General features: G+C 42.8%; 1 protein-coding gene across 3 annotated transcripts in view; it reads left to right on the forward strand.

Annotated features, from left to right (window-relative positions):
* The first annotated feature begins 5034 nt into the window (after nucleotides 1-5034).
* bicd2 (BICD cargo adaptor 2) overlaps nucleotides 5035-23241 on the forward strand; it is a 39275-nt gene continuing 21068 nt past the window's right edge. For all 3 annotated transcript variants that reach the window (XM_030732768.1, XM_030732769.1, XM_030732767.1), the window contains exons 1-2: nucleotides 5035-5561; nucleotides 21934-22146. In XM_030732768.1, the coding sequence (XP_030588628.1) occupies nucleotides 5322-5561; nucleotides 21934-22146 (453 nt within the window). In that variant the 5' untranslated portion in view covers nucleotides 5035-5321. The remainder of the gene's footprint in view (nucleotides 5562-21933; nucleotides 22147-23241) is intronic.

Consider the following 23241-nt stretch of genomic DNA (forward strand, 5'->3'; position numbering starts at 1 on the left):
ACAGCATTCCGAGGGAGGCTGAGGACATTGAGTCCGAATGGACCATGTTCCGCACCTCCATTGTTGAGGCTGCTGCTCAGAGCTGTGGCTGCAAGGTGGTTGGTGCCTGTCGTGGTGGTAACCCCCGAACCAGATGGTGGTCACCGGAGGTGAAGGGAGCCATCAAGCTGAAGAAAGAGTCCTATCGGGCTTGGTTAGCCTGTGGGACTCCGGAGGCAGCTGACAGGTATCGACAGGCCAAGCGGAATGCAGCTCGGGTAGTGGCCAAAGCAAAAACTCGGGTGTGGGAGGAGTTCGGTGAGGCTATGGAAAAAGACTTTCGGACGGCATCGAAGCGATTCTGGCAAACCGTCAGGCGACTCAGGAGGGGAAAGCAGTGCTTCACTCACACTGTTTATAGTGCGGGGGGGGGTGCTGCTGACTTCAACTGAGGCTATAGTCAGACGGTGGAAGGAATACTTCGAGGACCTTCTGAATCCCACTGACACGCCTTCTGTAGTGGAAGCAGAGTCTGGGGATGAGGGGGATGACTTGACCATCACTGGGGGTGAGGTCACTGAGGTAGTTAAACAACTCCTTGGTGGCAGGGCCCCTGGGGTGGATGAGATTCGCCCTGAGTTCCTGAAGGCTCTGGATGTTGTAGGGCTGTCTTGGTTGACACGACTCTGCAACATCGCGTGGAGATCTGGGGCAGTGCCATTGGATTGGCAGACCGGGGTGGTGGTCCCCATCTTTAAGAAGGGAGACCGGAGGGTGTGCTCCAACTTTCGGGGGATCACACTCCTCAGCCTCCCCGGTAAGGTCTATGCCAGGGTGCTGGAAAGGAGGGTCCGTCCGTTAGTTGAACCTCGGATCCAGGAGGAACAATGCGGTTTTCGACCTGGTCGCGGAACGCTGGACCAGCTCTTTATCCTCTCAAGGATATTCGAGTGTGCGTGGGAGTTTGCCCAACCAGTCTACATGTGCTTTGTGGACTTGGGGAAGGCATTCGACCGTGTCCCTCGGGGTGTCCTTTGGGAGGTTCTGTGGGAGTATGGGGTGTCTGGCCCATTGTTGCGGGCCATTCAGTCCTTGTACAACCACAGTGAGAGCTTGGTCCGTATAGCTGGTAATAAGTCGGATTTGTTTCCTGTGGGTGTTGGACTCCGTCAGGGCTGCCCTTTGTCACCGATTCTGTTCATAATTTTTATGGACAGAATTTCTAGGCGTAGCCAGGTGGCGGAAGGCTTCTTCCTTGGTGGCCTCAGAGTCTCATCTCTGCTTTTTGCAGATGATGCGGTTCTGTTGGCTTCATCGGGGGGGGCCTCCAGCTCGCAGTGGAACGGTTCGCAGCCGAGTGTGAAGCGGCTGGCATGAGAATCAGCACCTCTAAGTCTGAGGCCATGGTCCTCAGCCGGAAAAGGGTGGAGTGCCATCTCCGGCTCAGGAACGAGTTCTTGCCTCAAGTGGAGGAGTTCAAGTATCTCGGGGTCTTGTTCACGAGTGATGGGAGAAGGGAACGGGAGATCGACAGGCGGATCGGGGCTGCTTCTGCAGTGATGCGGACGCTGCACCGGTCCGTCGTGGTGAAGAGGGAGCTTAGCGTAAAAGCGAAGCTCTCGATTTACCGGTCGATCTACGTTCCTACCCTCACCTATGGTCACGAGCTTTGGGTTGTGACCGAAAGAATAAGATCGCGAATACAAGCGGCAGAAATGAGTTTCCTTCGAAGGGTGGCTGGCCTCTCCCTTAGAGATAAGGTGAGGAGTGCGGCCATCCGGGATTTTTATGCTTGACCTCACTAATACAGTGAAGTGCAAACAAAACTATATGGTGCTGTAATATAAATATATTGAACTTTTCACCTGCAGGAGTAAAACATGATCACAGACGAATAAAAAACAAAAAAATCTAGAAATGATTCAGTTCAAACTTAACGAAGTCCCTGATCCTGGTCACAAGTGACAAAACAGGTGACTGCACGACAGGAGACGTGTCTTATGATCCCTTCAAACAAGCATGTGATGCTTAGATTTAATCTGCGCATTCTTATCTGTAACTATAAACATAACATCTCCTTTTCAGTCCATTCTCAAAAAGCTCACTTACCAGAGTGTGCTTCAGTCAGAAACCAGCTCTGTGTCACAAGCGTTAAAGACTGGATTTACAATAAGATTACAAATCTGGCATACAATCTGTCAAGAACAATACGCAGTGGTGGAAGAAATCGTTGCTGTAAAAGGGGCAATAATTCACTGTAAAACACACAAATGTATTGTATTCAGATAGTTAATTGAGTAAACATAGAAAAGTATTATCAGCAAAATGTAAAAGGTTTTATTTAGAAAAAAAAGTCTCTCTCTGTGTTGTAATACATATGTTAGGGGATTATTAACATATTCATTATTAATGCACCTAATAAAGAGAAGTCGTGGGAAAAAAATAATGTTTTTGCAGGACTCAATGCAGTCTTGTGAAAAACTAAGTACACCCCATGACTCTATAGCTTGCAGAACCACCTTTAGCAGCAATAACTTTAATAATTTTCTTTATGACCTTTCAGTCTCACACCTCTTTGTGGAGGAATTTTGGCCCTCTCTTCTTTATAACGTTGCTTAAATTCATCGAGGTTTGCGGGTATTCGTTTCTGCACAGCTCTTTCAGGGTCCTGCATTTTAATCAGGTTGAGAGCTGGAATTTTACAGGGCCATTGCGGCACCTTGATTCTTTTCTTCTTCAGCCATTCTGTTGTAGCTTTGCTGCTTTGTTTGGGATCATTGTCCTAATCAGTCACCCCTCCACCACTGTGCTTGACAGATGGCGTGAGGTGTTTGTGCTGATACACTTTATTTTCAAATGTATTTGCTAATCTGCCTTCACAACTTGAGTGCCATCCCATTCTTAACCCATAGGGTCTAATATGATGTCATCCCACCTTTTGCAGCCATAACAGCTTTAACCCTTCTGAGAATGCTTTCCACAAGGTTTGGGGGGGGGGTTATGGGAATTTTGAACCATTGTTCCAGAAACGCATTTGTGAGGTCAGACACTGATGTTTGATGAGAACGCCTGGCTTGCAGTCATCCCAAAGGTGTTCCGTTAGGTTGAGGTCAGGACTTGGTGCAGGCCAGTCAAGTTCTTCCACACCAAACTCACTCATCCACGTCTTTATGGACCTTGCTTTGTGCACTGGTGTGCAGTCATGTTGCAGTAGGAAGCAGCCATCCCCAAACTGTTCCCACAGAGTTGGGAGCATGAAATTATCCAAAATGTCTTGGTATGCTGAAGCATTAAAATTTCCTTTCACTGGAACTAAAGGACTGAGCCCAACTCCTGAAAAACAACACCACACCATAACCCCCCCCCCCCCCCCCCCCCCCCCCCCACCCCCTCCACCAAACTTTACACTTGACACAATGCAGTCAGACAAGTACTGTTCTCCTGGCAACCACCAAACCCAGACTCATCCACAGGAATGGTTTGTCACTCTAGATTACACATCTCCACTGCTCTAGAGCCACATGAAGTTTGAAAGTCTGTAGCAACTGACTCTGCTGAAAGTTGGTGACCTCTGCTTATTATGCGCCTCAGCATCCACTGACCTCACGCTGTGATTTTATGTGGCCTACCACTTCATGTCAGAGTTGCTGTCATTCCGAATTGCTTCCATTTTGTTATAATATCATTAACAGTTAACTGTGGAATATTTAGAAACAAGAAAAATTCACAATTGGACTTGTTCCATATGTGGCATCCTATAATGGTACCATGCTTTGTGCATTATAAAGAAACATCTCAACTTTGGTCTCATCTGTTCAAAGGACTTTCTCCAGAAGTCTTCTGGTTTGCTCTGAAGCAACTATGTAAACCCAAGCTGTGCTTCCATGTTCTTTTTAGAGAGGCTTTCTCCTGGCAACCCTTCCAAACAAGCCATATTTCTTCAGTCTTTTTCAAATTTTATTGTCATAAACGTTAACTTTTTACATGCTAACTGAGACCTGTAGAATCTGAAATGTAAATCTTAGGGTTTTTGAAGTTTTTCTGAAAATTGCATGGGGTGTATTTGGGGTGTATTTCCTGGGACGCCCACTCCTGGTAAGATGATGGCATTGTGTTAACACAATCAGCTAATCAAGTGCATTTGATTAGCAGTACCTGGCTGCTACTTACCCTCTTAATTCCTATGGAATTCATGAAGGTGTAAAGGACTGTATGGAGACCAGGAAGACATTCTTGTTCACATGACTGTATACTCTTGCAATGCTTATTTTAATGTGTGGCTGTGGCTCAGGAAGTAGAGTGGGTTGTCTACTAATCAGAATGTCCCTAATTCCTCTAGTCTGCGTGTTAAAGGCAAGTTCCATTTGAGAAGCAAGTAGCAAGCTTACTTTTGATTTAATGTACAAATAATATATAGTGTGGCCCCAGTGACAAAAAAGTGAGCATGGCTGCGTCTCAATATTAATTATAAACTTTTCCGACAGATGGCAGCAGATATACGCGTGTCAGCTGCCGCGGGTCAGCCGTTAGCGCGTCTGTTCGTTCTATTTCTATGACAACAAGCGGTTTGGACAAAGATGTCCGCGCTCCACATAAGCAAACTAATAGGCCTTATGGGAAATGAGTTCTTTCGTGGGCTTGCCGGTCCGGTTTGCGGCCTACACCTACTATGAGTACTACATTTCCCGATAAGCACTAGCAGGGGGCAGGCGCTTTCCCAGCTGATTGCGTAGGTGCATCTCATTAAACCAAACCGACCATTCAGCTGTTTCAAACAAGCCTGTCGCACTAGCTGAAGAGAAGCTGTTTTCTTCTTCAAAATAAAGTACAAAAGTGCTGATTTGGTGTGACAGTATCAATCCCTTTCTGTACGCTTCATAGATTCTCTAAAATGTTTGTGCCTTTATATTTTTATTACGTACACAAGGCAGAATAAATCGGCTACCACAAGCTATTTTCTTCAACCGCAGTTTTATTTTGAAGGCAAGAACCGGATATTGTTTATCCTCGCTCTTTCGCCTTGGCAATTGGTACTCCTGCTCCTGCGCTGTCGCTCCGACTAACCGGGAGAGTGGAGACGAAAACGCAGGAGCGCAACGATGGAGCGTCAGTAAGAGATAACAGCGGACTCCGCTGACGAACATAACTGAACGGAGTCATCTACATGACCAAAGAAACAAGACCGGGCAACGAGAAACGCAAATGTAACAATCATGCAATTTAAATACAGAAGAATTTGAGTAACCGCTTCTTCTTCAAGGTTACGCCGCTTGAAGACGCATTGACATCCTCCTGTCGCAGATCAGCTAGCGTGCGTTGGTTGATCTTCACCAGTGGCGATCATGTCCGTGGAAGAGCAGGGCTATCCCGACGCTGTGCTGTTGATGGAGGCCGGCCCGGAATGGTTGCGGGCCGAGATCGGGCGTCTTTCCCGGGAGCTGAGTGAGACCACGAACGAGAAGATCCAGGCGGCGGAATACGGGCTGGCGGTACTGGAGGAGAAGCAGCAACTCAAACAGCAGTACGAAGATCTGGAGATGGAGTACGAGGCCGTCCGACAGGAGCTCGACCAGCTGAGAGAGGTAGGCAGTGTACAAAAATAAATAAATCACAGAATATGTGAAGATAAGATTCTCATCTAGGATTGATAGCCCCTTAACATAAACCCTAAAACTATAAACCTTAGATTTACCTTTAAGAGTACATATTAAGGTTACATTATGATTATCCTTGTCATTTTCACAGTATGTAAACCTATCACTACAATGTTCAATATTGGGACTTACTGTGATTTACTGTGACATTTGGGCAAGCATCTGCCTCTTATCCAGCAAGGTCACAAATGCAATCAGAGGAAGGGATTCTTTCTCTGTTCCCCACCCCCTCCATACACAGGGTTTTCCCCATTTCACTGCCACTTTCACTTATTGATGCTGCAGCTCTTAGGCCCCTTCTTCAAGACGTTCTTGTCTGGCTCAAAGCTAGCATAAGCCCAGTGTGTTTCCACAGATATTTATTTAATTAATTCTTAATCATTATTACCGCAAATGATCTGTAGGACTGTGTTTGATGCTGGACATAAAAGGGATGTGGGACACTTATTTAGTTGTTTACTTCCGTTGAGCGTTTTGAAATAACATTGAGATCCATAGATTGCCTGTCAGAGTGTTCTCTGAGCTCAGGCGGGTCCTGCAAACAAGAATATCTTGTTAAGTAGGAAAGGGCGGGAGTACATTTGAATTTTGAACTTTCCCGCTGAGCAGAGGGATGAACAACTTTCAGAGGGAAACCAGATGAGCTGTGACTCTTTGGGGAATGGAAAGAATTTCAAGAGCAATGGTTCAAGCTGGTCTTGAGAGTCAGATAAAGGGTGTGACTGTTTTTTTCTGAACAGTGGCCCTACTTATTCCCTACTGTCATATCACAGTGTGTCCAGTTTTCTTCACTAGAGCAGCAGTTTGTCACTGTGTTGGGATTTAGATGGAGAGGAGTATGACTTTAGAGTGAGGTTTGGCAGAAAAGTCCCCCAGCTGCTGTTTTCCTCTGATTCTTCTTTCTCTGCCCACTCATGGTGAAAAAAAAGTTTCCTGCACTGACACAGGCCTGTTCATAGTTGCTCACATCCTCCTTTAATACCAGTTCTTCTTATGTCCCCTCCACTAAGCAAAACAACCAAAATGTGTGAAAGCTTACTTCATGATAAACCCTTTAGTGCCTTGCCAGATCTCTGCTTGCTGCTTCCTTTGCTTTTTGAGACACACGCGGAGGTGTTTTCCAGCTCTCTGCTTCTCCTTCTTGTTTCTCCCTGTCTTCCCATGGCCCACTCTCTTGTGGTTGTTAAAATAGGGAGGAGGAGGTCTTTGGGCTGTCTCAGCAACTGCTGCTCAATTTTTCTCATGCTTTTTTTTTTTTTTTTTTGTTTCTTTTTTGCCAAGAGAGTCTCACTTTGTCAGAAAGGAACGACCTCTAAAAGCTCTGAATAGAAGAAACAGACCAAAAGAGTCACCATGGCAGCAAACTGGAAGTGGTTAAAAATAAGTGGAAACATTTGTAGAGATTTTCTTACTTTTTCTAGATATGCCAGTTGGAAAGGAAGGCCTCACTGTGAGCCCGATTGGACTTTTTGATTATTTTTGGTCTTCTTTCTCTCTCAAAACGGAGCACAAACATCCATCTGTGTGGGCAGTAAACTGGTTTGCTTGCTGATGAAAGGCGCAGCCGAGTTTCTTTCTTTTGCCACAGGGCTGAGTTGTGCTGGTTGCAGATTGCTGATCAGATGTTAACCTTTGAAAGATGATACCCAACCTTCAGCCCAGCCTCTGCATATGAAGGGCAGAAGTGATGCTGTCACGGGGGAAATACAAACCCACTCTACACTAGGTAGTGGGTAGAAAGCATAAGATGAGGGGTGACATGAAAAGCTTATGTCAGGCTCCACTTTGAAAAGATCCAACTTATCATTGCAGGACAAATACCATATGATTGTCTCATTGGTAGAACTTTCTTTCAGGTCAGAGTCACCAGTCCCTGCAACTGTGACCAAAGCGCATATCTTTGGTCAGGTAAAAATGTCACGTTGTCTTTGGTACACAGCTACTATTTACACTAAAGGCGGCACTGTTTGGACTGCTAGTCTCTTTTCACAGACTCTGGGAGATTTACAAGGTTGCTTAACACAGGATTCTGTCCAGTTACCCCAAACGTCTTCTGACTTGGTAGCAAGCGCAAACACAATACAAAAGAAAACGACTGAGATTTATTCATAGCAACTGAAATGCATTCACTTTGTTGCCTTCTCGAGGATAGAAAAACTCAGTGAGAAATCATCATGACAGTGGGAAAATTTCCCTAGTCACACAGCCGGTCCCGAACCCCTCATCAACACACACACACACACACGCACACACACATGCGCGTTCCTCTTGAGGCAGGAAGATGGAGGAATCCCGTGCACTGCCGTTGCTTAGTAACTGTCCAGCTCCGTGCTGCTTCCTCAGCAGGTGCTGCTTTTTGAGTAGGTTTGTGGGTGACTGCTGAGAGATGATTGGAGCTAGCTAGAATAGTACAGGGCAAAGACTAGAAGCAGCCATACTTTACCAGCCGTAATTTTAATACAGTGTTCCTGCTGCATTCTGTATCATTTGACTGTATAAGCATTGAGCATTTTAAAGGCTATCATTTGTACATCTGGGACTCTCAGCACATCCGCCTTTCTCCTTTCTTACTACACTCCAGCTACAAAAGCATCCTGCCTGATGGAGTGATTCATCTGCTGGTACATTATAATGAATATGAGTCAGTTAACCCAATGCCCCCTGCTACTTCTGGGAGACCTTGACTATCACATTGCTCAGACTTCATATTCCATTTATTTTTGGTGATGCTACTTTTCCTCAATGATTTTTTTGGACACAGTAAATTATATCTAAACTGCTCAACAGCTGATTTGTACTTAACAAGCAGCTCTGATAAAAGCACCCACCCCCTGGTTGCTAATTACCATATGACTAAGCTGTGTGGACTTTAATCAAGCTGTCATACTGATTACATATCACAGGTTAAGTCACATGGTGAAGTGGTTGATGATATATATCACACTCAAGCAGTGTGAGAGCATAAGATGATTGACTGTCCGGTGCTGTTGATATACTTAATTTAAGCTACTCACAGATGACATCATATGCCATACCTCCAACTGCTAATGCAGGTCTGAGTAATGCATAGCTTTCCTGTATATAGGAAAGCTGTGCATTACAAATCCTGTATAAATCCCTGGGTTTAAAACTGATCTGGTTGCAGTTTTTGACAGAGGTTAAATGTGTTTTTTTTTTTTTTTTCATCCCTGAAAATTTTGTGTAGGAAGTCGTGAAGGCTCAAAAATACTGGACCCACCCCTTTGTACTCTGAGGGCCTGCGCATGGAAAAATTTCACAGTGTGAAAACAAAATTTTGCATGCACTTGCTAAATACACAATAAAGTTATTGTAGAAAAAAAATGATTTGATTCGAAGGGAGAATATTTGTCATTCAGTTCTACTCTCCCAGTAAAGCAGCAACACTGGAATTCAACCAGACAATCAGAAAACTGAATTTTGTCAAGGTCGGTTGAACCTGGGTTCTCTGTGCTCGGCTATTTGTCCTTTTGTGTGTTTCAGCCCACTGGGGTTAACTGGTCTTGAGTGGTACAGATGAAGAGAGGGTTAAATGGTGGCAGAACATAGTGTATGACAAAGGAGCGATTGAGAGAGGCGTTCCATTGTGGTTACATTTGAAAGGATTGGTCACTTTTGTCCCTTTTGAAATGGCAAAACCACTAAAGAATATATACCAATGTCCCCACACAAAGCTATCTGGTGTGACTCTAAGCCATGTGTTGTTAAATGGGCTGAATGCTGATTGGATGTACGATACGACGTGGACACAGATCCATCTGGTCTCTTGTATGAAGAGTCACAAATAAAGTCGTTCTCATTTGTATTGCCAACCCGAGCTATATTTCATCACCAGCTGCTTGTCTCGCACTCTAAGAATTTTTCCTTTTTCTCTTCACACATTTATTCCAGCCATTGTTGTTGTTTATCACGCTCAAAGCTTGAATATTTTCAGTGGGCTTTCAGTCTGTGCTCATTGTTATCTGCGACCTAATATGGGGCCTTTCAGCACTTTTTGGGGCTTCTGGTCAGCCCTTTTATCCATAAAATTTTTTTTGCCCAATGGCAAGACTGCAGTTAAAGGGTAATCTTTTCTAAATGGCACTAAATAAAGTCCCAAATCCCCTTCCCTCTGGGCATAAGAGGATGAATCCCAGCCGCTATGCACAGGGCTTACGGCAGTCTGGGAGTCTGCCAGGACCAACAAAACTCAGCAGCTTCCATAGCTGGCGACAGGTAGATGCTTTTTGGGTTAATGCTCCACAGAGGCTGTCAGGTCTTCTTGGGAAACGACCCTGTTCTCCTTTTTCTGGTTCATCAGCCTCGTCTGGTCCGTAAGCCTACTCCAGTTCTCTGAGTGCTGTCGGGCCTGGCAGGCTCTTCCACGAGTCTCAGTATTAGAAGAGCAAATTATTGTGACGAACACCCACGCAATAATTTTACAAATAAATTTCCACTATATCTTTTATGTTTCCACACACATAAGGTCCACTCACATATAGAAATGTTGCTTTCTGCTTTGAAGAAGCATGGCCATATGGTATTGCAAAGTATTAAAAGAATCATTTCACCTGGTATTAGGTAAAATGGCCCTCTAATCCAGGATGATTTAAAAAGCTTTTTTCCTTAACTCTGCTAAATAAAAATACCATCAGCGGCCGTCCACAGTCCACACAGAGGCCACTTTTCCAGCAGCAGTGGATGGCTGCTCTCGGCCTCAGTGAGTGAATTGTTCAGGCTGCTTGGAATGTTTTTGGCCTGGACATTTAAAGAATGGTGTTTTTGTGCAGTGTGCTTAAATGCAACAAACTGAGCATTTCAAAAGAACTGCTCAGGCAAGGCGTGATGTAGAAGAAACGTGTATGTTGTAGCAGTTTGCTGGTTGTTTAAACGGCGGAGATTCCTTAATTTTCTCCTTGAGCATGTCAGAAGTTATGGCATTGTGAGTGTTTATGGGAATAAAATAGAAAAAAAGAAATACGCACGATCCAAGAAAGTGAAGAACTGTGTGCGGGACTAAAAACAACCATAGAGTCCGCACACCAGAAGTAGCTCCTAAACAACTTTAATGGAGATCACCACACGTGTGACGTTTCAGGAACAACTGCTTCTTCAGACTTGGCTGAAGAAGGGTAGCTACTTCTGGGGTGCAGAATCTAATTCATTTTTCTACTGTTCATGGGAATACCATCCAATTTAATTTTGTGTGCATCATCAGGTCATACACTGAGGTGCTGCCTTTTGGCTAAAACATGATGAAGTTATTAAGTAATCTAAGATAGAATACACACTTTAACCTGAGAATAGTTAAGAAAAGTAGATATTTTTGTGTCTTTATCATACTTAATCCTCAATATGAAATTCATCATCATGCTTATGATGAAACCAAAATTATATATTTTGAAATGCAGATTTTAGAGACGTGTTATGTGCATTCAGATAAGTCAGAAGTACATGTAGAGAAGCTGTTTTTGCAACCTGGCACAGTCATGATTCTGCTAGTTTAATCCAATTAGTGGAGACTAGGGCCAGATCAGGCTGGAGTCCAGGCTAAAAGCAGAAGATGAGGTCATAGTAATGATTGTGTGTGTCTGACAATACAACACAGTTCACTCAGGCAAAAGGTCTCCAGTTTTCCATCTCCTGAACTGCATACTGACTTTAAACAATTCCAACTCCATCAACAGAGAGCATTGTGTGCATGCACGTGATTAAGCTAGATGTGTGTGTGTGTGTGTCTGTGTGTGCCTGTCTGTGAGGGTAAGAAACACAATAGACGCACTTATCCCTTCACTCCTACATGCTTTCTTGTCTTTGCTGTATAGCTTCATTGTGTCTCTTGGATGACATTAAAATTTTCAGCAGCTGCTTAAACCCAAACCACCACAAATATGTTAGTTTTTGCATTCATTTATTTGGTAGATTTTCATAACCATGGTATATGGTATTTAGATCAGGTTTTCTTCACAGTACAGTAATACCTTGCTGTTTCAACTCAAGACACAAAGTGTTTGTGAGAGACTTTTTCCTGTTCTGTTAGCTTTACACCTGTCAATTGTTGAGTATGCTAGTTAAGGTAAGCTTAATTGGTTTGCAGGAGGACCATATTTCTTTATGCTGAGTCTGTGATGAATCAGCCGGGCTTGTGTGTAGAGCATAGATTTGATTTTGTGTTATAAACCCTGCCTGTATCGTTCCTATAAAAGGGTCCATAGATTAAGTCTTAGGGCTGAATCAGATTGCCCTCAAACCTTCCTTATCTACTTTGTTGAAAAATCCACACAACATTGACACAGATTGACACCCTCATATGAAACATGTTGACGGCCTCAAATTCTTATTTATGGCTTTGTGTTTTGATAATAAATCTTGGCTGTGGGTTTACTGTAATCATAAGGCACAAGCAAGCTTTGCTCTATCAAATCTCTTCTTCCTCCTATTGAAATGAGGTCATAACTCACGTCCCGTGCCCCCCAGCTCCACATCCTGTTTACTTGCGAGGAGTCTTTTTATAGAGGATGGGAAGCATTTGAAATATGGCTCTGTATCAGAGCGGATACCTCTTACTGGATAAGAGGAAGTGGACAATTCCTTGTCTAACAATGAAAAACTGAAAACATAAAATATATATATTTGCTTTTTTTAATCAAGATTAATATGCTTCTTTTTTTTAATATCTGGTGTGTAAGGGTGTGTTAAGGTCAACATGCATTATTGAGCCTTTCCTCTCACAATGGCATTACCACAGCAACATGGAGAGGAACTGAAATTCAATAACCTTTAGAGTCCAGCTCTACTGTTTAACATTATTTCAGATTTACACTGCAGTTGCACTAGAAACATTTAGATTTGATCAAAGGCAGATTTGCAAGTTTACAACAGCAATTATAACCTCATTGCAATACAGCAGCCCAGATAAGATTTGCAGCTGCTGATGCACTTTTAATCACTCCTTAAAAAAGATGTTGATGTTTCCTGTAATTGAGGGATAGTTTACTCTTCTGGACTTTGACTTATACAGGGTGCAGTAAGGGTTGCCGTTTAAGGGTTATTTTTGAGTTAAGTTGACTATACTAAGAGGAAGAGAAGATAGAGGTGGCTCTGTGCACTTCTTGCTTAATAGCCTGAATGAAACTTGGAGTAGCTATAAGTAGACCGATGGTGGGTAACCCCAATCTCACCCCAAGATATTCGTCTTCTTGCACAAACATTTGTTGGGTATGCCCCACCCATATCCTCCCCTTAAAGATGACTTTTGTTTACAGCTTCTCGTCTGCAGCTAGTCCCAGGGCACTCTATTTTGAAACAGCCGATGAAGAGATCAGAGATGAAATCGAGACCGAACCAGCTCTTTGTTTATGTGGGTACTTTCTGGCACACCCCTCTCTGGTTCCTCAGAAATTCTACATTGTCCACTTATCTCAGTTATTCCCTGAGTGGCAAAGTAGTGCCTTCTGTCTCACTTAAATTAATTAAAACCAGAGGGCAGATTGTTAAAAGCATCTTTGCTTTTTTTATTAGGCCGTCTATTCAGACATTAGCAAACCCAATTTCAAAGGGTTGTCCCTTTACCCTAGGGGTCCTTTTAACTTTAGCACCAGAAAACAGCAGTGTGTCTGCATGCTCCCCACACGCCATAATCACTCCATGTCACCTCCCTCCCTTCCCCCTTCCTCTTCATTCCCCAAGCTCCCAATGGTAAATAGGCTAGTGGGTCTGGGTTCTCCTGTTCCAGTGTGCCATACCCAAGTCTCCCACACTTTGAAACCCTCAGGCGTAGTGGGTCAGGGGAGGGAGGGGAGATAAGAAGACAGAACTGTGTAGTTGGGCAGGGGGCTGGCTGTACAATAATAACATTAGAGTTTGGGGTTGTGAGATGAAAGAGAGGAAGGTTTTTAATTGGATATGTGCCAGTCTCTCAGCAGTCTTGAGAAGTGGGGATTGCAGACAGAGAAAGGGAAATGCCCGGGTTTCCTGTGGGAACCAGCTCGCTCTTTTAGATGGAAAAAGAAGAGGAGTTCCTCTATCAGCTGGCTTAATGAGTTTTAAGTGCTGGGACTAATTGGCTGTAATTTTTGTGTAAAAACATGGCTTATTGCAGTATCTCATGAAAGAATTGTGGGCCTTTTTTTTCCATCATTTGTTAAGCATTGAAGGGCTTTGTGTTTTGTCTTATCTGGTTTTCTCTTTCTGCTTGTATTCTCTGTTGGCAGAGAGGTTTGAAGAGTATGAAGAAGTGATCACGTGAACACTTAATTATATGTAATCCATAGTCTTTATTTGCACACACCTACCATCCTTTACACACTCAGTATTGTCCTATCGAGCCCCCACTTTTCAAACTGATATGACCTGAAATAGAAGTCTTTCCACTTTGACCCAGGGTTTAGCCTCACTGGTATCTGTGCACGCACAATCATTTGTAGGGTTTAATTACTGTAACTGGGGAGGGGAGTCCATTAGTTTCTGTCTAGCCAGGAGCAAGGCCAGAACCCCCCCAAGAGACAATCTTCTGGGTTTAGGATGGTCAGTGGAGAGATACGAGAAGGTGAAATAGGACAACACATTGAAGAACGAGTAAGATCATTTTATGCTGATTCATGACTGGAGTGGTGGTGACAGAGTTGATTAGGAATGATTAATAGTTGTATCCAAAAGGACATTAGAGGCATCTTAGATTGAGAATATGCGGAAAAGGGCAAATCAAGTTTCTGTAATCCTTCCCCCATTATGTCAGTACATCCTGATCGATTAGACATGTCTCAGCATTAATGTATCAGCCTAGGATGATGAAAGTAAATGCATTAGGGTTTCATATAGCATTAATCTAATAAATGGTTATTGTTAATAGTGAAGCTTTTCGACAGCAAATGCACAAACAAATAGATTCAGCTTTTCGATTAGTCTTCTTTACCCTCCCCCTCATTCCTCTGTGCCTGACCTTGGATCCTGACAGGGTATACTCACATGCGGGTGTCTGAGTTCACAAATGCATGCAGATATCTGTGTTTGTGCGGCCTCAGCTGCAGCCCCAGCTGTTCCCCTTGTCTCTGAATGTCAGTATCAAGAGGCTGTTCACTTTTGAAAATCATGTTTGAGGTTCCACAGGGAAAACTGTATATAGGGGCCCCCAAAAAAAGACTCGGTCTGATTCAGTGTTCATTATTTACTATTGATGAATCACAGTAGCTCATTGGAAAAGAAGGATGGAAAATGTCCTTCATTTACTTGAACTCATAAATGCTGCTGCCTGTAAGCTGCAAGCATTGATAGAAGGTTGAGTATTTTTTTTCCTATATTGTCAGAAATATCATTATCACAAATTTTCTGGACATATTGTGATGTAATTTGATATATCTAATAGCAGCAAGCTAATAGCAGAGAGCAAAATCAGACATGCTTCAAATCAATGTCAGGCCAGGATGTTCTTTGTGCAGACAAAACTGGAGAGGCATGGGTGTCGACTGCTGCCAAAGAAAGAGGGAGGAGAGCAAGCTGTGCTAGGCTGAGATCTGAAACAGCCATCTGTGTCAGTGGCACCCCTCGCTTTGCCTTTACTGACCTGCCTCTCACTCTGTCACTGTAATTGGCATAGTAACCATAACAACAGCTCTCCCCTCTGGGGTGTGGGCACGTGGACCAGGGAGATCTCATCCAGAAAGAGTATCAGGGAGAAAGGGAAACCAGCAGGCCCAGATAATGTTGGCTTTGCATTGCAAATGAATGAGGTTGGTACTTGTATAGGACATTGCAGTGATATAAACAGTGATAAAGAACCCAGAATCCAGCTCAGACGCTGATATGGTGGTGCAGTTTCTCTGTAAGGGCCTATTGAATCTCTGCTCTCCCATCACACTCTGGTTTTTTATTCCATTCTGTAGCAGATTTAGCTGGTAGACAATAGACCCAACATACAATGCTCTCTTGTTTTTAATTGACTGCTAAGATTAATTAATAAAGACAAAAGAGTTTAAATCTTGCACTTTACTTGTCCTATCACACAAGGCAGAGCAGCCAATCATTGTTGGGTCAAAACCAAATATAAAACTACGTTTGTTTTTGGCTCAAGTCAAGATAAACCTTGGAGTTAGACATTTAGGAAAGGTCTAACTCCATTTCTGTAAACAGTTCGGTCATGAATAGTACCTGTTCTGTATCATGTGTATTTTGTTTTCATCTTATAGTATATTACATTGGCTGCGAGCTAAAGTAAACTGCACTTAGACAGAGGTTCTTTAGCTTGCTGCCGAGGGCATAATGACTGTTTTTACACTCTAATAACACAGGAGCCAGTCAGTAACACCCATAGTGTTGAGCCTTCAGGCTAACACAGACAGCATAATGGCAGTGAGAACCTGGTCGGGCTCCTTTTTTGCAGGTATTTCACTTTATAAAGAAGGTATTTTCTGGGAAGTCCAGTCTTTGTAGACGTTTGATGTATATAAATTGGCATGTTTGAAGGCGAAGGCTGATCTGACCAAAGACTGACTTCACACAGAATCTCTAATGCTTTCTTCAGATTGGTAGCCTTTTTAATGTTGGAATAAAAAATGAAATGCAGTTTTCCCCAGCCGGATCTGATGAAAGCTCTAATAAGCACTTGCTCATTACAGCCTGAAAAAAGCTGGTGGAATTTATGTAGCTACTTTGTATAACCAAGTCCCTGCCATTATGGTATTCTGATATTTTTTTTTTAATCATTGAGGATGACTCTCAGTCAGCTGTGTAAAGGGCCTCATGAGTCTGATTAGTACATTGCTCTTACTCAGAAGCCTGTGTGTTTGTGCTTAAATTGCATGTGTCTACCTACTCCCAGTGGCTCCATCCCCTTTGGCATTATCTTTTTTTTTTCTGTCCTACCCTGCAACACAATAGATCCACAATCTGGCACAGCTTTGTAGTTGGTTTTGGGAGGTGCACGCCCTTCTAGTCCCATGATGGTAGAACATGCAGCTTCTCGGCTCGAGGCGAAATCATTTCTTTTTCAAGGAAATTTGCATTTCATAAAGTCACACGCAGGTGTGTTTCTTTGACCTCTGCTGTCTGATGATCTCGCTGAAATATTCCTTTCCATTAGCATATATACATATATACTCTATTCTTTGAAAGCATGAGCTGTTTGCAGTTTGGGTGGAATCCCTACAAGGTTTGCAGCATTTGCCTCTTCCACCTTTATCTCAGGTGGGAGAACAAGCTTCAACATGGTGTGGAGTATCAGGTGGTGCAGTATAGCTGACTGCAAGGAACACTAGTAAAATTGGAAATGAGGTGTGTGTGTGTTGAGGCTGTGAAATTGTCCAGGCCTGTGTGTGTGTGTGAATAATAGCCCAGCAGCTCTGTGCTATGCAGCAAATCAATGTGGCTCCGTGCCAGGCAACGGCAAATATCTCTGCCTCCCTCATTTGCGTTTCTCTCACCCTCTTTTCTTCTCCCTCCCCCTGCTCCTTCTGCTTGGCACATTTAAGGCCTTGCATATATATCACTGTTCAATATGAAAATGCCAAGTACATATCTAAGAATTAGTGTTATAATATTGCTTACTTGGCTGTAGAAAATTGGTTTTAAAGGTCCAAATTTACAGAGAGAGATGATTTTTGGGGAGGAACTGTCAGAGAGGAGGAAGGAGACTAGCTCTTTCCACTGCAAGAAAGTTAATCATAACCTCCATGGATTTTGTCGAGATGAAAGTGAAGGTGTCTTTTCATTTCCATCTGACTCCCACTGAAGAGTAAAGTCTGGAGTAAATAATTAGCTACTCTGTTACTCATTATAGCAACTGTCACTGGCTTTGTTGCAATGTGCACTGATCAGCAACAGTGTTCTCAGTAAATTTAGTTAGCAGTTTAAAAAAAAAAAAGCATGTACCACTGTGTGACATGATTTGCATTTGTTACAGTACCTTACACGCTGTTGCAGAAACAACACAGAGAGCTATTATGTTCCACGCAAATAAGTGAAACGTAAAGTAGTGTATCAGCCTGCTAGGTTATGCATACAGTACATGTTGCAGGGTCACCCTGGTTCACCAGTGGGTCTCTTGACTTTTAACACAATGCCCCATCATATGTTTAATATGTACAGTTGTGAGCGGGCAGCTAAATATAGAATCAGCACACACCTTGAAGCTATTTGTCTTTTCGAGTCCCTCGATGTGCAGTGGCCTGTGAATGGAGATGGAGAAACGGACAGGATGGCGGGGGAAAAGGGAGCATGTCTGTTTATCATTATAAACTGCAACTCCACGTGAGCTGTGATTCACGAGGCAAGAGAATCCATTCACTCTTTTTTTTTTTTTTTTTTTTTTTTTTCTTCCCCCCCTTCCCGCTCCTCCTCTCTTCCTCTGCAGTTGCTTACAATGACAACCCTAACAGTGACTAGAATTCGGTGTTGCTGAAACACTGCTTTGGAATCCAGGGTGAACTCCAGCACAGAATGAGTAACCAAACGGATCCAGATGACACAGTGTGATAGTGTTTAGCATTTTCCACAGGCCCTCATAGTCCAAAAAAGCAGATAAAGAAACAAGCAGTCTCATTGTCTTTGTTGTGCCTAATCAGGCACAATTTAGCAAGATTTTGAGACTGTTGGTCAACGAGTAGAAAATACTATTAAATGTTTCCTGAAACTTCAATCTAAGCGAAGGAGGAGTTCCTATTCTTCCTGCATGCGGTTGCACAAATGGAAGGTGTTTCATTGTGACTCGAAAAAAAAAGGAGCTGTTTGACTCCCCTTTGTCTTATCCCATCTCTGTTTCTCTTTATCCTTGTCTACCTTTCCTCCTGGTCTTTATGCAGCTGGGCTTTACTTTCCCATTAGAGCAAGGCTTCAACACCACAGAAGGCTAAATTGAAACCATAACAGTGAGATGTTTTGAGCTGGACCAAAGGTAGAGGAGTCAAATCCAAATCCATCCTGGGTCTTCTAATTGGGTTTTGGTGCTGTGCCTTCAAAAAGACTTCCTGCCCTTATAGCTAAATCTAGTACAGCTTTTGAGCCCATTGTTCTTAATCTCCTTTCCATTGTTATTCTTACTTGATGCCACAGAAACACTCTTCTTTGCCAGTGGACAAGAAACTGAAAATAGAACTGCAGATGTCTACTTCAGCTCCACAGGGCCTCTGAGACCAGCTGTATTGATCTGTTTGTTACCTGAGAGAGACCCAGAGCCCGTCTACCTTGTGCTCTGGCTTAGAGAAGCCCTGTACATGTGACCTATATTCTTCTTTTACCGTGTAAGGCGTTGAACATGACTAAGGGGCTGTAGTGTTCAGAAGCCAGTGCTTAGCATTTCCTGAGCAGGGATCAAAAAGCAGAGAGGTGTGATTGATCTTTGAGCCCTGATTTGTCTCACCTTCTAATCAGCGACACTGAAGGCTGTGTCCTTGGTTAGATTGGAGGACAGGGCAGTGATCTCACCATGTTTGAACATGTGTTAAACACAAATGCACAAGCAGCCTTTGTTAAACCCAAGACTTTCCTATTAGAGGACAATCTGTCATAGCAACATTTGTTTTGCAGAAAGATAAACTTGCAGGGGACTGTTTAAGTTTAACCCAAATGTAAAACAACTCTTGTTACCAGAGAAACCAGTAATTTGATATAAATTTAGTCTAAAACTGGAAACATAGCAACTTGCTTGCGTCTTCAGTAGGCTGCATTCATGCGCCCACACATCCGTCTTTATTAATCTTCTGACTTGGGTTGTTAGATCCTGTTAGAGTGACAGAAATGTAAGGGGAAGTAATCAAACAACACTGTCATCTGAGGGAAAAAGCAAAGATCACATGTGACGACTAATTTTATCAGTTCCTCAGTCACATGAAGCTTTATCATGACATTGATCATGTGCTGTGATCTCTGAAAGCCAGCCTAGCCCATAGGGTATGCTGTCGTCTAGAGTAAGACATGGGTTTTGTAGAGGGATAAGTCTTTTGAATTATTGACTTTTCCTTCATAGTCTTCTGTGAGGAAATCGAGTCCATACAGCATTCTAATAACTAAAGACCTGTCTTTGATTAGCTTTATAGGAGATTAATAATCCACAGTCACATGTCCAGTATTTAAAAAAAAAAAAAATGCGACATATGGCAAGCTAAAGATGAATTCTAAATTGGGTGGGCAGCTCACTGTGAGATAATAGGCTTGGTCGCGTGCAGCCCCAGTTTGCCCTCCTTTAAAGTAGCCTAAACGCAGGCCTGGGGAGCGGAGATTAAAGGCCTTGGGTCAGTGAGTTTTGACTAGGGACTCTGTTTGAAGGACAGGCCTCATAGATTGGATTGATTCGATTCTTGTCAATACCAGCTATGCAAGATTATAATGATGGGATTCTCCTGATTACCGTTTGGGTTAATCCTTTCTTTTCTAATGACTTTCTAATAAAATACAGCCTCCCGCTGATTGATGGTGTGATTTAGGGGAGGGAGGCAGATGGGGGACTTCGGCAGAGACGTATTTAACTGACACTTTTATCTTCAGTTGCAAATGAACAACAAACATCTAATCACCAGCACTATTCTTATTTTTGTGTGCATACATTTGCATACAGTACATTATTAGCTCATCTGGCCAAAGGACTTGTTAGCTCATGCCGTGGCCATGCATCCGAAGTCTGACCCTCCACAGTTCACAAGAATCGCTACTCCTCCTACAGTGCTGGTCAGATTGCAGTGAAGTTTGCACACAGTGATCCCCTAATGAGTCTTCACCCAAATTGTGCTCAAAGTCACAATCAAATTTGTTGTTTTACAGGCAGTAACCTGTGAATAGTGATTTTGAGCCAGATGAGCGACTACATCACCGATCCTCTGGTTTTTATTCAGAATAAATCTGTACATTAATCGCTGATTAATTATTTGTTACATAGTTTAATAAAAAGACAAATTGAAGTCTTCATTTGGCCTGTGTTTGGCTTGAGTCCAACCAACAATCCCAAACCAAAACAGATTCACTTCCCTCTCAGAAGAGAAAGAAAAGCAACAATAAGTGTTTACAGTTCATTTTTAACATGCACGATTAAAAATTATTTTGCACTTTTTAGTACAGTTAGTTGCAACACTGATGTTGTTGTGTAAGTTTACCTGTAGGAAGATGCGGTTCTTTACATTTGTTAGCTGATAACAGAGATGCTTCTTGCTGCTTCAGCCATCATCTTTCCTGAAATGTGAAATCTATCCTAGCCACGCTGCCAAAGCCATGATGTCATGCTCTTCTGTAACCCATTAAACTACTTTTACGCAGTCACATATTCCTCTTAAGTCCCACAAGTAGGTCAGTTTGACTAATACAAATTTTCTGATTTGCCTCCATCTAAAGGAATTACTGGGATTAATACGATATGCAGTCAAACTGAGAAAATCCTGCAGCAGCTAGTCACGTGCGGTATAATGGCATAGCCGGTCAGAGAGAGGAGAGAGTGCACTGCAGCTGCAAACAAGGTCAGATTCAGTGCCTCAGGTGATTTCAGATTACTGCCTGCGCTCGAGCTGTGAGGCAAGATGAGAATCAGAATTTCTATCCAATCACCAGCCGGTACAGGATTGAAAATGAAATCTGTAATCAGGAGGGTGATTATTTTGAGAAGGGAAAGCGTGGGCTAACCTAGATTCTGCTGCAGTAAAGGTCACCATGTCTGTGTGTTTGTTGTTACTGCCTTGAAGGTTATGGCAAATTAGGAGCAATATAGCACTTTTCTTTTAATGAAGCAGTCTGATTCATATTGCACAACATTTTAACAGACTGTCCTTTTACAGAAGGGAGAGGATTTAGCTTGAAAGTTCTCCATAGTTATTTAATCTTCATAGAGTGCATCCCTTTCATGCAGTCTGTAAAATCAAATATCTGTTGACCTTCCTTTACTATGATATGATCTCCTAAGGTATTAAGAGCATTAGAATACAGACTTCTCGTGATCACCCAGACACTAGTGCATTTGCTCTACTTTTCCTGTTTTGGTTTTTCCATCTGTGGAGTCACTGCAGAGCACGTACAGGCCAATATCCTGCAGCTAGCGGAGGAGGGGGGGTGTGCGGGCGGGGGGGGATCGTGCAGCCCAGATGGAGCCTGACTGATTATCTCTACAGAGCGACTGCAGTATGTTTGGGATGTTTTTTAGCCTGAGCTAAATCACAGTAGAAGAGATCATTGTCATTTCAGAGTGGTTGAATCACAAATAAGTTACAAATCTGATGTTTAACAATTGCATTTTTACCTACAGCTTTATGCACAAATCTCTAAATATTCTTAAAAGTCACATAACACTGTAGTTTCAAACCAGCAACTCTCTTCTCCTTCACTTCATCTCCAGGCCTTTGGGCAAGCCTACTCCAACCACAGGAAGGTGGCGGCAGATGGAGAGAGCCGAGAAGAGTCTCTAATCCAGGAGTCGGCCTGTAAGGAAGCCTACTATGAACGGAGGGTCCTGGAGCTGCAGAACGAGGTCCGGCAGACACGTAACATCCTCACCAACACCCAGTCTGAGAACGAACGCCTTAACGCCATCACTCAAGAGTTGAGAGAGGTGAGAGAGAGAACCAAAACCCCATCACTGTTCTGTTCCTAATTTTTAAATGAATTTGAAAATTATTAGTTCTGTTTGGTCAGAGATGTAGCATAGATGCTCCTACTGTATTGCAGATTCGCTGTATTGCAGTGGCCTGTTTCTTACAGCAGTGTTTTGAAAATGAACGTCTGACTTAAAGGTCAGGTCTGCTCTTACTTGCTTGCAGCTATTTAGAACAGTGAGGGTGTCTGTTGATCTTTTATCATCTGATGCATTTTATCTTTCTGCAAAAGCTGCAGAAAACAAACAGGTGTTCACTTTTTTTTTATCCCTATCCTGGTATAATTTTGCACTAGAGTAACCACCGTCATTTGGCTTTTCATTTTTTTTATTAGTTTCACTTGATTGTTGTATACCTACTGCACCTTCATTTGTGTCTGACAGTAATATCCAATCCTGTATGATTCAGGTAATAATTGCAGAGTCTGCTTTTTGACATGCTAAGACAAGATTAAACATACTGTAATGACTACAAACACCTTGCATTTAAGCCTAATGTGGTGTTCTCCACCCTTACTGTGATCCAGGGTGGAGTTTTTACAAAAGAAATAGTGAGACCATGGGAAATATTCTCTACTACAAAAGGTGTGAAGATCTTAAATGAATAATTATTCAATTAATGTTAAATTTGTGTGAACCAGTGCATGGAAATGGTACTCAAACTGTTGCCTTAACTGTAGCATTAGTGACATCCCTCATTATAAAAGCCACACCTCAGATAAGCACTGATAACAAGAAGCATAAGCAAGGCATTTCTCAAAATTAAGCACAACCATTGCACATTCCTGCACTCATGATGCAAACCTTTATTGTCTGTGTCCCAATTTGGACAATGTCTGACCTCACCACTGCTTCAGTTTACATATACTCGCTGTTAACTGACCTCATTAGAAGAGACAATTGCATAGCACATAGTGTAGTTTGTGTGTCTTGCCAGTGGTCATGTATGTGGGATGCAGTGTGATTAAAATAACAAGAGTGGAGTATATATTTAAATCATGCTGTGCTTTAGGGAAGGGTTTTTGGCACAAAGACAGGGAGACACAAAGGTAT

The sequence above is a fragment of the Archocentrus centrarchus genome, chromosome 7 (genome assembly GCF_007364275.1).
Source record: "Archocentrus centrarchus isolate MPI-CPG fArcCen1 chromosome 7, fArcCen1, whole genome shotgun sequence".
NCBI classification, from domain to species: domain Eukaryota; kingdom Metazoa; phylum Chordata; class Actinopteri; order Cichliformes; family Cichlidae; genus Archocentrus; species Archocentrus centrarchus.